Source organism: Microcaecilia unicolor, chromosome 1, assembly GCF_901765095.1.
Source record: "Microcaecilia unicolor chromosome 1, aMicUni1.1, whole genome shotgun sequence".
NCBI classification, from domain to species: domain Eukaryota; kingdom Metazoa; phylum Chordata; class Amphibia; order Gymnophiona; family Siphonopidae; genus Microcaecilia; species Microcaecilia unicolor.
The window spans coordinates 729,157,020-729,171,604 of NC_044031.1; the positions used below are offsets into that span (position 1 = coordinate 729,157,020).

The 14,585-nt window shown below is 41.5% G+C and overlaps 1 protein-coding gene across 1 annotated transcript in view; it reads right to left on the bottom strand.

Annotated features, from left to right (window-relative positions):
- Positions 1-14,585, bottom strand: part of LOC115461991 (pro-interleukin-16-like) — a 121,274-nt gene that overhangs the window by 66,499 nt on the left and 40,190 nt on the right. The window contains exons 4-5 of the mRNA XM_030192043.1: positions 10,885-11,027; positions 8,847-8,979 (exon numbers count right to left, since the gene is read on the bottom strand). Coding sequence (XP_030047903.1) covers positions 8,847-8,979; positions 10,885-11,027 — 276 coding nt within the window. The remainder of the gene's footprint in view (positions 1-8,846; positions 8,980-10,884; positions 11,028-14,585) is intronic.

Here is a 14,585-nt window from a genome sequence, read left to right on the forward strand (position 1 = left end):
AAGGGGACAGACAAGAGAGATTTATCCACAGAACTCTAACCCCTCCCCCATCCCCACTTCATCTCTTCTCCCAACCAACAAACCTTTCCAGGTGCAAAGGTTAGGTATTATTAGGAAAGGAATGGAAAAGAAAAATGGGACATCATAATGCCTTTGTATCATTCCATTGTGCAACTGCACCTCGACTATTGTGTTTAATTCTGATCATTGCATCTCAAAAAAGATATAGTGGAATTGGAAAATGATAAAGGGGATGAGATGACTTCCCTATGAGGAAAGGCTAAAGCGGCTAGGGCTGTTCAGCTTGGAGAAAAGACGGCTGAGGGGAGATATGATAGAGGTCTATGAAATAATGAGTGGAGTGGAACGGGTCGGCATGAATCATTTGTTTACTGTTTCCAAAAATTCTAGGACTTGGGGGCATGCAGTGAAGCTACAAAGTAGTAAATTTAAAATGAATCTGAGAAAAGTTTTCTTCAATCAACATATAATTACACTCTGGAATTCGTTGCCAGAGAATGTGATAAAGGCAGTTAGCTTAGCGGGGTTTAAAAAAGGTTTGGACGGCTTCCAAAATGAAACGTCCATAGTCCATTATTAAAATGACTTGGGGAAAATCCACTGCTTATTTCTGGCATAAGCAGCATAAAATGTATTGAACTTTTTTGGGATCTTGCCAGTGATTTGTGACCTGGATTGGGCACTGTTGGAAACAGAATGCTGGGCTTGATGGACCTTTGATCTGTCCCAGTGTGGCAATACTTATGTACTTATGCAGTCTTCTCTCCTCCTTCCCACCAGCAGTAGTAGATCTACACGTCTTACTTGAGTCTACCCCTTCTTCCAGCTCCGATCTCAATGTTTGCAGCCCCATGGAGGGGCATAATTGAACGAAAACGTCTATCTCCATGGGCGTTTATCTCCGAGAATGGGTCCGTGAAGGGGTGGACCGAACCGTATTTTTGAAAAAAATAGACGTCCATGTTTTATTCGACAATTTGTGAGCTGGGCGTTTTTGTTTTTCAGTGATAATGGAAAATGAAAGCGCCCAGCTCAAAAACGAATAAATCCAAGGCATTTGTTCGTGAGAGGGGCCAGGATTCGTAGTGCACTGGTCCCCCTCACATGCCAGGACACCAACCGGGCACCCTAGGGAGCACTTTTACAAAAAAAAAAAAAAAAAGGTAAAAGAGCTCCCAGGTGCATAGCACCCTTCCCTTGTGTGTTGAGCCCCCCAAATCCCCCTCAAAACCCACTGCCCACAAGTCTACACCATTACTATAGCCCTAAGGGGTGAAGGGGGGCACTTACATGTGGGTACAGTGGGTTTGGGGGGTTGGACGACTAATAAGCATTAAGCAGCACAAGTGTAACAGGTAGGGGAGGGATGGGCCTGGGTCCACCTGCCTGAAGTCCACTGCACCCCCTAATAACTGCTCCAGTGACCTGCATACTGCTGCCAGGGAGGTGGATATGACATTTGAGGGTGAAAATAAACAGTTGTGAAACGGCATATTTTGTGGTGGGAGGGGGTTTGTGACCACTGGGGGAGTCAGGGGAGGTCATCCCCGATTCCCTCCAGTGGTTATCTGGTCATTTAGGGTACCTTTTGGGGCCTTATTCGTGGAAAAACAGGGTCCAGGAAAAGTGCCCTAAATTCTCGCTAAAAACGCATATTTTTTTCCCATTATCGGCGAAAGGCACCCATCTCTGATCGGCCGATAACCACGCCCCAGTTCCGCCTTCACCACGCCTTCGACACGCCCCCATCAACTTTGTACGCTTCCGCGATAAAGTGCAGTTGAAAACGTCCAAGTTCGGCTTTCGATTATACCACGTTATTCGTTTTTGGGAGATAAACGCCTATCTCCCGATTTAGGTCGCAATATAGGCGTTTTTGTCTTTTGATTATAAGCTGGATAGTCTACTACTACTACTACTATTTAGCATTTCTATAGCGCTACAAGGCGTACGCAGCGCTGCACAAACATAGAAGAAAGACAGTCCCTGCTCAAAGAGCTTACAATAGTCTCACAGGAGCTTCTAGGACCTTGCATCAGATTCAGACTGAAGCCTGTAGAAGGGGCAGCACATGCAGGTAGGAAATGCTACTCTTCCCCTGCTGACAAGATCATGCTGGGGGTAGAATAAAAGAGAAGGGGAAGAATCATAGACAGAAAAGGCTCCTACCACCACCATGGACCAACAGCACAGCAAGGAAAGATTTTATTTGTATATTTAGATCACGGGTTCTCAACCCAATTCTCAGGACAGACCTAGCCAGTCAGGTTTTCAGGATACCCACAATGAATGTGCATGAGACAGATTTGCATAGAATGGAGATAGCACATGCAAATTTATCTCAAGCTTTTTCATTGTGGATATCCCGAAAACCTGATGGACTAGGTGTGTCCCGAGGACTGGTTGAGAACCAATGATTTAGACTCATTAACCGTGTTCCCTTATTACTTGATGCAATGAGCAATAAAGAGTAACCCCATAAATCACCCCATAAATAAAATAAACAAGCAGTTCACCCTTAACCATATGTTTATTAACCGCCATCAAAAGTATTTGGGGCAAGACTTCTGCTCTGCTAAATCCATGTTGGCTCTGAACTATTAAACCAAGTTTATCCATATGTTTAGTAATTTTGTTTTTCAGAATAGCCTGTACAATTTTACCTGATACATTTGTCAGACTCACTGGTCAATAGTTTTCTGGATCCCACTTTGAATCCCTTTTGAAAAATTAGTGTTCTATAGGCTACCTTCCAATCCTTGGGTACCGTTACTGATTTTAATGATTAGTTACAGATTGCTACCAATAGGTCTACAATTTTATTTCTGAGTTCTTTCAGAATCTTAGGGTATATACCATCCAGTCCAGGTGATTTTCTAGTCTTTATTATGTCAATTTGTTCTATTATTATGCTTATTTTCAAAGCACATAAACTAAAAAAAAGTTATGTGGTAACCTATGTAAGTCTATCTGCTTTGAAAATAATCCTCTATATCTTCCAGGTTCACTATGATTTTTTGAGTTCTTCTGAATCACCACCATCAAAGACTCCTTCCAGAATGGGTATCTTCCAAACCTCTTCAGTAAATACTAAAGCAAATAATTTAGTTTTCCCAATATCCTCCCTAAATGCCCCTTTTTGCCCATTTTTATAAAATGGCCCAACCCTCTCACAGTTTCATGCTTCTAATGAACTTTGAAATGTTTTTTACAATGAGTTTCCTTTTTAATGGTTTATACCATACTTGCCAGTGCCTATCTTCTTTTCTATCTTCATCATTTAAATCTGCTTCCCATTTTTTTAAAGTTATCCTTTTAGCTTTAAGACTCTTTTTCATCTCATTCTTTAATCTTGCTGCCATTCATTTGTTCTTTCTTTGGAATGCATCAAGTCTATGCTTTCAAGATAGTATTTTTAAACAACCGTAGAAGTCTGCCCAACACTAGTCTTACTTCCTAACTATGGTCCATCATAACACATCAGCAGCCACGAGATCATTTAAGTATTGTTTTGATTCAACTTCTTTATATATAGGAATCCACTACATTACTATTTGGAGCTCCCTAAGCAAGTAAAATACTAACAAGCATTCAGCATTTCTCATCTTCCATAGTGGAAGAGACACACCCTTAAGTGTTTCTCAAACAATTGGAACCACTTCTCCACTTCTCTTCTATTCTTGTGCTGTATAAAAGACTGCAAAACCATTTGAGTAGAGTTTGTTTTGAGATAACAAAGTCCTGATTCAGCAACTAGAACTCCATAAAACAAGCCACATCCATACCAGAATCCACAATAAGATCAATTAAGATCATCTTTTTTCTAACAGAGTGAATATTCACCAAGAGGCATATCATCAACCTTTCAGCATACTCTTCTGGTACACAAGTAATTGATATGAACCTACATACACTAACCAGATCATTACAGCCATCAACAGGAGGAGGACTAAAAGCTATATTGCCCCATGACCTCGAACCACCTTTCTTTTCACTATGTTCAAAGGTAACAATGGTTGGAACTTGGAGGGACCTATCAAATCAACAAGACAGTGGGGTCACTTGAAAAAACTGCAGAATATCCATCAAAGTCTATAGCCACTATATGTGATAACTGGTATGGGCTAAACGTCTCATCCTGTTCGATTACAGAACTGCCTTTATGTATTTTTGCTTGTAAGACCAATTACCATACACAAGAACCTTGAATATATAATTTAATTCCAGCATTTCTAGTCTTCCCTGACCAAAGGTTCTGAGCTGATTATGGACATCACACTAAAATATATTAACACAATAATCTATCAATACTTACTATGTTTATGTTTATTAAAATATTTGATATACCACAATTACCAGAAGGAGGAACATAGCAGTTCACAATAAAAACAACAAATAAAACAAGGAAAGGAACACCAATGATATGAGCAAAGATTAGGTGAAGGCAAGAAACAGAACAGAATAAAATTCAACTCATAAAAACAATCATAACAAATCATAATTCACAGGCTACAGGAGATTATTAAGTTCACAGTTGATGTACATCTAATGGAACACCAAATGCACAGTGAAAAAAATGTTTTTTAACAAAGTCTTAAACTTAACAAAAGACAACTCAGAACGAACCTCAGATGGAAGATCATTCCTGAGTTTTGGGGCAATAAAAAGAAGGCAGATTTCCGTGTTGTTTCATAAGGGGCCCGTTTGGGTGGAGGCAAAACAAGATGATTGGAGTCAAGAGAACATAGGGCCCTTGTGGGTGTGTATGAAATGATCACTGAGGACAGATAAGAATTGGCACCTAAATATAAAGCTTTATGGGCTAAAGACAAAACCTTAAAGCAAGTATGAAACTCAACAAGTAACCAGTAGAGGTGTATCAGGAGGAGTGAAACATGATCAAACTTCTTTGCCTTGCAGAGGAAGCATGCACAGTTATTTTGTAATGTTTATAATCAATGTAATTGAGGCTGAGGAATACCTATATAAATAGGATTACAGTAATCAATTTGTGAAATAATAAGGGTATGGAGGGACTGAAAGTCTAAATGATTACGAATGGCACATAAATGATGCAATGAGAGCAAACAACATTTGAGAACCTGAAAAATTTGATCAACAAAAGAAAGGTGTGAGTCTAGGATAACCCCAACGTATCGGAAAGAAGAGCCTGTCAGAATAGGAACACCAAAGAGTACCGGGACAAACGATGGAGGGGTTAGAATACCAGAGACCCAACAGGCAGTGGTCTCGGAGGGATTTAAGATAAGTTTAATGTCAGACATCTATTGATCCAGAGAAGCCCAAAAAATGAAGATGTGAGAGAAGAGCGTGATCAATAAGAAACTAACAGAATCATTGCCCCAGAATCAAGATAAGGGTATAGTTTACTGATTAAAGCCGTGACAGTTGTTTCAGTGCTGTGTATCGAATGAAAACCGGTTCGACTAGAGTGAAGTACAGCATTGCTCAACCAGCAAAGACAATTGATCAAAAACAACTTTCCGTCAACAAGAACCTTCACACCAAGAACTTCAAAGTGGTGCAATAATCACTCATTAATTCAAAAAAGTGAAAAAATGAGGACATGTCCGGTGAAGTTCAGCAGAGGGCTATTCAGTTTGAAAGCTAAGTATATGACTTTGTGCTTTTTAAAAATAGAAATAAAATAAACAGTTGAAGCTAAATGGTGAGGATATATGAAAAGTGACTGTATAGCAGGTTTTTATGCCGATAATTGGACTTAGCCCTTATTGACCCATTACAGTTTAGCAACAAGTCTGGGCACACTAAGACTTTTTTCTCCTTTTTTCACTTTCTTGAGTTAATGAGTAACTATTACACCACTTTGAAGTTCTTGGTGTGAGGGTTCTTGTTTATGGTTTATATGGTACTCCGCAGTTCACAGCTTCTATCATCGGTCATAAAAACCCACAACCAAACCAATGAGCAAATTTTATCAGAAAAAAGGTTTTGTACGAATGGTGCAAACAAATTTCATGAGCAAAAATGTATGTGATGACATTTAATATAACCCATTAAAGGGAACTGAAAGTTGAACTTAGCTTGTGTAGAATCTTGGTCCCAACGGGGACCTGTTTCACCGAGCGGCTTCCTCAGGGGACTGAATACTGCAATCAAGTCTTTTGTGTTGCTGGGGCGGCCACAGTTGAGTAGTTGGGGGTTTAGTTGGGGGGTTTTATGACCGATGATAGAAGCTGTGACCTGCAGCTTGGATGCCATAATATTACATTATTGGACATCTGCAAGGGTACCGCAGTCATCTGAGGTCTTTTCCCCCACCATTCCTTTATGGTGTTAGATTAAACAGAGGTTTCTCCTCACTCTACTTTGCAAGTAGAGTTTATGACATTTATTGAGTGAGTTTCCTTTTGTTCTTGCTACCTTGTTATATGGTACTCCACCACCTTCTAGTTTAATAGCAGCAAAAACATCTTTCTCCAAGATCTTAGACATGAAGCAGAGACTGGAGTTTGGATGGGTAGTTCTCAGAAAGGGAGGGATCTAGTGATACCTTCTTAAGAACTGAGTGTACCACAGCATGCTTCCAGATCGCGGGAACTGAACTCAGAGTCAGGCTTTGACAAATCATATGTAGTGCCAGAGGTAATAAACCATACCTAGATGACAGCAGCCATCTATCTAGATGGGAGGGGATCAAGCAAAGAAGTAGTCAGCTTCATGATTTTCACCAGTTGAAGAAACACATATAACATATTAACACAGCACGTACAATTAATCATGCATTTTTGATGTAAAATAACACAAAATATTAAAACTGCAGAGCATAATGAACTCAGCCAAAGTAAGATCATACTATACCAGTAGCTCCTATCCTCCTAGGGGCTGCAGTTTACTTTCTCTTAGTTCTCAAAAAAGAGAAACCCTGCTCCTATCAAACTTAAGATCGCTGAAATAAATTCTCAGTTTGCTATGCCACCTTTCAATAAATACATCAAGTTAAACAGGACAGATGATTCACAAAATGCAAATCTTGTTCATTTCAGTCTTCCCAATACACAACTGAATCTACAAACCACCTCACCATGTACCTCATCATACTATGGATGAATAGCACAATTGTTGATTCAAGCACCATGACTTGCACACAGACTACTTGCAGGCTGACCTCGAATTCTAAAATCAATAGTCCAACCAGGATTGAAACCAGATGCACACAGAAGGTTTTCAGATCGTAAAACATAAGGCAGGAAATTACATTTTCCTGAGCATTTAACTGATGAACAGTACTGACTCCCTGCTACCAGTGAACTAGCTCACCCCAGAAAGTAGATGTGCAAGCAAAATGTCTGTTTTCCTTTTCAATTAATTTTCAATTTCTCATTAAAAGCTAACTAACTAACCTTCCTTCTGCTTTTAAAAGTTTATGTCACCAAACTGCACAGGGCACACAGAACTGATTATAAAAAGGCAATGCATGGTCTGAATGTACAGCCTGACTGGTGATATAGGTGTACTCCTATTTACAAAGAAAATACATATTAACTGCAGATTCATTTCATGTTCTCAGCCACAATTGTCAAGGGGCCATATCCTCACATGTACAACAAGCCCAGACTCATCCCTCTATAGTCGAACAGGGATTACAGCTGAAAACATGATGCATTTTGCAAGGAAGGAAAGAAAGATGTTTCTACATGCCATGTGTCTCATGTAAAGGTATACAAAATAGAAACCAATAAACCATTTTGTGAATTCAGACCCTTGGAGGGGCATTTTCGAAAGGGATGTCCACGTTGAGATTTGGACATCCTTGCAAAACGGCGAAATCCAGAGGAGGGGAAACCCATATTTTGGAAACAAGATGGACGTCCATCTTTCGTTTCGAAAAAAAACCGTCAGGGACGTCCAAATCCTTAAATTGGGACATCCCTAGATTTGGGCGTCCGTAAACATGGACATTTCTGACTTTTGGCAATTTTCAAAACCAAAGATGTCCATGACAAAAATGACCAAATGCAAACCATTTGGTCGTGGGAGGAGCCAGCATTTGTAGTGTACTGGTCCCCCTGACATGCCAGGACACCGACTGGGCATCCTAGGGGGCACTGCAGTAGACTTCATAAATTGCTTCCAGGTACATAGCTCCCTTCCTTGTGTGCTAACCCCCCCCCCCCCCAAAACCCACTGTCCCCAACTGCACACCACTACCATAGCCCTTATGGGTGAAGGGGGGCACCTAGATTTGGGTACAATGGGTTTTGGAGGGCTCGCTGTTTCCTCCACAAATGTAACAGGTATGGGGGGTATGGGCCCGGGCCCGCCTGTCTGAAGTGCACTGCAGTACCCACTAAAACTGCTCCAGGGACCTGCATGCGCTGTCATGGACCTGAGCGTGACATCTGAGGCTGGCACGACATATTTTGAAAGATGTTTTTTGAGGGTGGGAGGGGGTTAGTGACCACTGGGGGAGTAACGGGAGGTCATCCCTGATTCTCTCCGGTGGTCATGTGGTCATTTCGGGCACCTTTTTTGTCTTAGTCGTGAGAAAACAGGTCCGGGTGAAAACGTCCAAGTGTTCATCAGGGACGTCCTTGTTTTTTTCGATTATGGGTAAAAGATGTCCAACTGTTAGGCATGCCCAAGTCCCGCCTTCGCTACGCCTCCGACACACCCCCTTGAACTTTGGACGTCCTTGCGACGGACTGCAATTGAAGATGTCCTAAATCGAGCTTCGATAATTTACCGATTTGGACGTCCCTGGGAGAAGGATGTCCATCTTCCGATTTATGTCGAAAGATGGACGCCCTTCTCTTTCAAAAATGAGCCCCCTTAGAACTTACCTTCACAGCAACAACTAAGTCAACCAGACCTGTTGCAGACTGAATGAGCGATTCAGCTTCTTTGCTTGGAAGTTCCTTCAGGGATTGGCCATTCACCACTAGCAGCTCATCTCCCTGTGCCAGGCGCCCATCTCTGCAAAGAGAAAACTTGCAGGAGAGTCCCAGAATCAAGTTGCATGAGATGCTGATGTACAATATACACAGTACAAACTTCTCCCACCTTCCTCTTATTCTTAATATAATTGATGCCTTATCCATATGTCTCTCAAAATGCAAGCTTAGGACTTTAAATATATACTCCCTTAAACTTACAGGCAGAAGAACCAATAGAGTTTATAAACCCCCTCAATGAAAAAAACAAACTGAAATCGGTGCCAAAAGGTAATTTTGTCCAACTCTAAAAATTTGTATTTATTGTCATTTCAAAGAAAAAAAATATCTCTGAGGACAATTTTCACAGTTCTTTACTCAGGTAAATAGAAATTTAAATGTGTACATTAGTTGTCTGAAAATTACCTTCCATCTATAGGGATAAAAGAAGGCACGTTGCTCCACTTTAGAGGAGGTCCTCCTGAGACATTTCAGATTAGAAAATAACACATGTGGTGGGGGGGAGCAAGGTTATAAAGCATTGTCGCATGTGAAACTTGTTTTTCATGTGGGAAATGACTCATAAAATTGCACAGGTATATCACATGTATAAGTATAAATAGGGGTCTTTTACTAAAGATTAGCACATGTTATCCAGAGCAGGGCTCATCAGTGGCGTACCAAGGGGGGATGGTCCGCCCCGGGTGCACGCCGCTGGGGGGGCGCCGCGTGCCTGTTTGCTGAGTCCACTCGTTCCCTCCCTGCTGCTCCCTCTGCACGGAACAGGTTACTTCCTGTTCCAGGGCAGAGGGAGCAGCAGGGAACGCTCGGACTCGCAGCCGACAGGCGCGCGGCACCCCCCAGCAGGTAAAAATGCACCTGGGGGGAGTTCATGCTGCACCCGGGGGGGGGTGTAATTTCTCCGGGGGGGCCGCACTGCACCCGGGGGGGGGGGGGCGCATTGGCAATCCATCCCGGGTGTCAGCCAGCCTAGGAATGCCACTGGGGCTCATAGGAATAAAATGGGTCCTGTGGTAGATGACATGTACTAACCTTTAGTGAAAGACCCCCATACTGACTGTAGCACCCATACTTTTATGCAGACGGCATATGGGTATTTCCGATTGTGGCATTTGAGTGGAACTGGGGCAGAGCTGCAAGATACGCATGTATACCTGCATAGAGTACATGCAGAGCTGCACAACAGGTGTAACTATGCAAGAGCAGTAACCCATACTGTTAGCAATAAAACACTACATTAACTACCCATAAATTCTGATGCTCTTTGGCAGTGAATGTGATCTGGTACTGCCTCCATTAACCCATCAGCTTTACCAAAAGTGATATAGACCATGACCTTCTAACCACCTCTGGTCTAATATACGCAAAGTGTCCATGTTTTATGCATGTTAGCACATGTTAGTCACCCCCAATAGTTATGAGGAGATTTAGATACAAAGCCTCAAAACAGTTTTGGTGCCAGTAATATCAAAACATATAAAAAGGGTTTTGCTCTGAATTATTTCTTATCTTGTTTATCATAGGATTAGTCCCTTCCTTCCAGTTGCTAATTTATAGCTCCACAAGTGAGGACACTTCCAGAGCCTCTGAACTTATAACTATAGGAATAAGATTTAGAAAAGCTGCCGAGTGACGTTTTAACCAGTTATAGCCCATTAAATTTAAACAGATGTAACTCTTCTATTCTTGCTCACAGGAATAGGCAGCTAACCTATTTTTTTGAGCCTGCCTAACTTTACTAGGTGGTTATATTTAGCCATTTGGCAAAGGGAAATGACAGATCTATCTGGCTGTCTTGCTTAACTGGTTAGAACCTGTTGAAAATTGACCTTTGTGCACCCTTCATCTGACCTCTGAAGAATGCTGCCAACATGTGGACGCTCTTCAGTTTGAATTTCAATAAATTAACAATAAGCAAAGTACGTACCTGTGAGCAGCCCCTCCGTTAATCAGATGGCTGACAGTGAAGCTTTTTTCAAAAGAGGTACAATTGGTATTTCTTGAAATCTGGATACCCAAACCTTCCTTCCCTGCAGGAATACACAGTCTCCAGATATTGTTATCCTGTGACTAAGGGACACAAGAACAGGTAATATAGTGTTAACAATTTATATGTCCCAGAACTTCATGTTTTACCAGTGCCCTTATAAAATAAGCCAAAAGTAGGCACATTCCTGCCCAATTAACCTAGGTGCCCTGTTATAAAATAACCCTCCATCTTTATAAAAGTGCCTATAAAAACTGCAGAAATCATGGCTAAAAATGAAGCAATGCAATTTGTTACTGAAGAGTATATTCCACTCCAATCAGTTCAATATTAACTCAAATGAAACTATGTGGAATTTATAAATTTGTCTCTTATAGGATTGGTTTAACCTGCATATACTGTAACTCTTAGAACTTTGTTCATATGGAGGGGCATTTTTGATATGACGTCTAAGTCCGACTTTTGATGTTCTGAAAAAAAAAGGTCCAAAATTCGAATAAGAAAGAATGTCATTTTCAAAAAAGAAAAAAAATCAATCTTTTGTTTTCGAAAATACTGTTCCGAACAATGTTTTGTGATTTGGATGTTTTGTTTTTTTGGTCCATTTTCGTAAAAAAAACAAACAAACAAACATCCACATGCAAAATGCATAAAATCAAGCCATTGGGATGTAGGAGGAGCCGCATTTTTAGTAGACTGGTCCCCCAGACATACAAGGAAAGCAATAGGGCACCCTAGAGGGCACTACAGTGGACTTCATAAAATGCTGCCATATACACATCTCACTAGTGTCCCCGTATCTTGTCTCCTGATCCCCCCAAAGCCCAGTAACCCCAACTATACACCACTACCATAGCCCTTACAGGTGAAAGGGGCACCTATATGTGGGTACAGTGGGTTTCTACTGAGTTTTGGAGGGCTCATAGTTTCCTACACAAGGGGAGGTATGGGCCTGGGTTAGGGTTACCATATGGCTCCAGAAAAAGGAGCCAAGTCAAATGCCCGCTTTAATTATCTATTCAGTAATCATGATACTGTATACAATACACTGCTATATATATACTTGATTACTATTGTAGTTATTAAAATTGTTCACACATATATAGTATCTTCAGACCATCAGAGACAGTACTCCGTTTGTTGGCGGTACACCATTATATATTCTCATACGATAAATATTTCCCACCTTTCTCGTCATCGGTTATGGTATAGAATACCCATATGTATTTCTTATTGTGTAATTTTCATAAATAGATTTCTTTAAATGCCATTCACATATAGAAAAAAATCATCTTTACTTATCTTTTAACTGGTCTTGGTATCATATCAGGCTATATATCGGGACTGCAAACCGACACTTGTTTCACTTGTTCAGCTTTTTCAAGGTATGCCCCTTTCTGGCTTATTTTTGAAAGAGAAAGACTCCCATATTTTGACCCAAATCGGGAGATGGGCGCCCTTCTCTCATGGGCGCCCAAATCGGTATAATCAAAAGCCGATTTTGGGCGCCTCCAACTGCAGTCTGTCGTGGGAATGAACAAAGTTGACGGGGGCGTGTCGGAGGCATGGTGAAGGTGGGACTGGGGCGTGTTTATCAGCTGTGGAGAGATGGGCACCCTCATCTGATAATAGAAAAAAGTAGGGCGGCAGTAGCGAGAATTTGGGGCGCTTTATTTGGACCCTTTTTTTTCACGAACAAGTCCCCAAAAAGTGCCCCAACTGCCCAGATGACCATCGGGGATGACCTCCCCTGATTCCCCCAGTGGTCACTAACCCCCTCCCACCAAAAAAAAAGAACATTAAAAACGTTTTTTTGCCAGCCTGTATGCCAGCCTCAAATGTCATACCCAGCTCCATCACAGCAGTATGCAAGTCCCTGGAGAAGTTGTTAGTGGGTGCAGTGGACTTCAGGCAGGTGGACTCAGGCCCATCCCCCCCCCTACCTGTTACACTTGTGCTGGTAAATGGGAACCCTCCAAACCACCCCCAAAACCCCTTTGTAACCATATTTAGGTGCCCCCCTTCACCCATAAGTGCTATGGTAATGGTGTAGAGTTGTGGGGAGTGGGTTTTGGGGGGGATTTGGGGGGCTCAGCACCCAAGGTAAGGGAGCTATGGACTTGGGAGGTATTTAAATTATTTTTTTTACTTTTTACAAGTGCCCCCTAGGGTGCCCGGTTGGTGTCCTGGCATGTGAGGGGGACCAGTGCACTACAAATCCTGGCCCCTCCCACGACCAAATGCCTTGGAGTTGTTAGTTTTTGAGCTGGGCGGCTTCGGTTTCCATTATCACTGAAAACTGATAGCGCCCATCCCAAATCCGTCCTCGGAGATAGTCGCCTATGGAGATGGGCGTCCGCGTTCGATTATGCCCCTCATTATGTCTCAAAAACGACTACCTAGTCTTTCAACCCCTTCAGCCATTAAAAGCAATGGAAATAAAACCCAGACTGGTTCAATCTGTCCTCCTTTTTCTGTAGCCATATGGTAACCCAAGCCTGGGCCCACCTGTCTGCAGTGCACTGCACCCACCACTATACTACTCCGGGGACCTGCATGCTGCTCTAATGGACCTGAGTATAACATCAGAAGCTGGCATAAATGCTGGCAAGTAATGTTTTAAATCACATTTTTAGGGGGTGGGAGAGGATTAGTGACCACTGGGGGAGTAGGGAGAGATCATCTCTGATTCCCTCCAGTGGTCATCTGGTCATTCAGGGCATCATTATAAAAACAGGTCTGGCTCAAAATGTCTTAGTTTTAGTCCTGGACAGTTTTGTTTTATTCCATTATGGCTGAAAAATATCCAAGTGTTAGGAATGCCCAGACCACCACCCTTATCACGCCCCTGACACACCCCCTTGTGATTCAAACACACTTCTAATGGACTTCATAGGAAAAACGTCTAAAAATTGGTTTTGAAAAATACCAATTTGGATGTTTTTGTGGAAGAAATGTCCAAATGCAGATTTATGCCACTTTTTGGACATTTTTCTCTTTTGAAAATGAGCTCTATAGTCATCTAATTTTCATTTATAAAACTTTTGTTGTATATATAACTTTAGTTGTAGGTATTTGAAGGGAAAAGCCTCAGTCAAAGCTGGAAATGCTCAATGGCATCTTAAGAGAAAATTGACCTTCTTTCTTCTCTCCTTTCTTTAGTCTAGTCTCTTTCATTGACTTGAAAACCCCCCAATACAAATCTACAACAATATTTTTCAATCATCTATTCATTATCTATGACTGATTTCATTTTATATTAGATATTCCATATATATTAAGAACCACTGTAAGATCTGCACATGTTCTGGCGTTTATTTAAACTTGCAGGAACCATTTTACATTATCGCAAGCGGGAAAAAGTCTGAAAAGTACTAAGAAGCTAGTGCTATGCTAGAAACCGGGATAATTTATGATACAATCAGCTCTTTTTGGTATCTAAAACTTGGTAAAGTGGGTTAAGATGTTGTATTATGTTTCAGAGATAAAGGCACAAATTGACATCCCCTGACGAAGCAGGAGTGAAACGGGTCTCCGTTGGGATGGCCATGAAAAGATAAGTGTCTTTTTACCCACAAAGATTATGATTGAGCTGAAGAAGGGTATATACTCTGCATACTCTACATATCTACATAAATAAT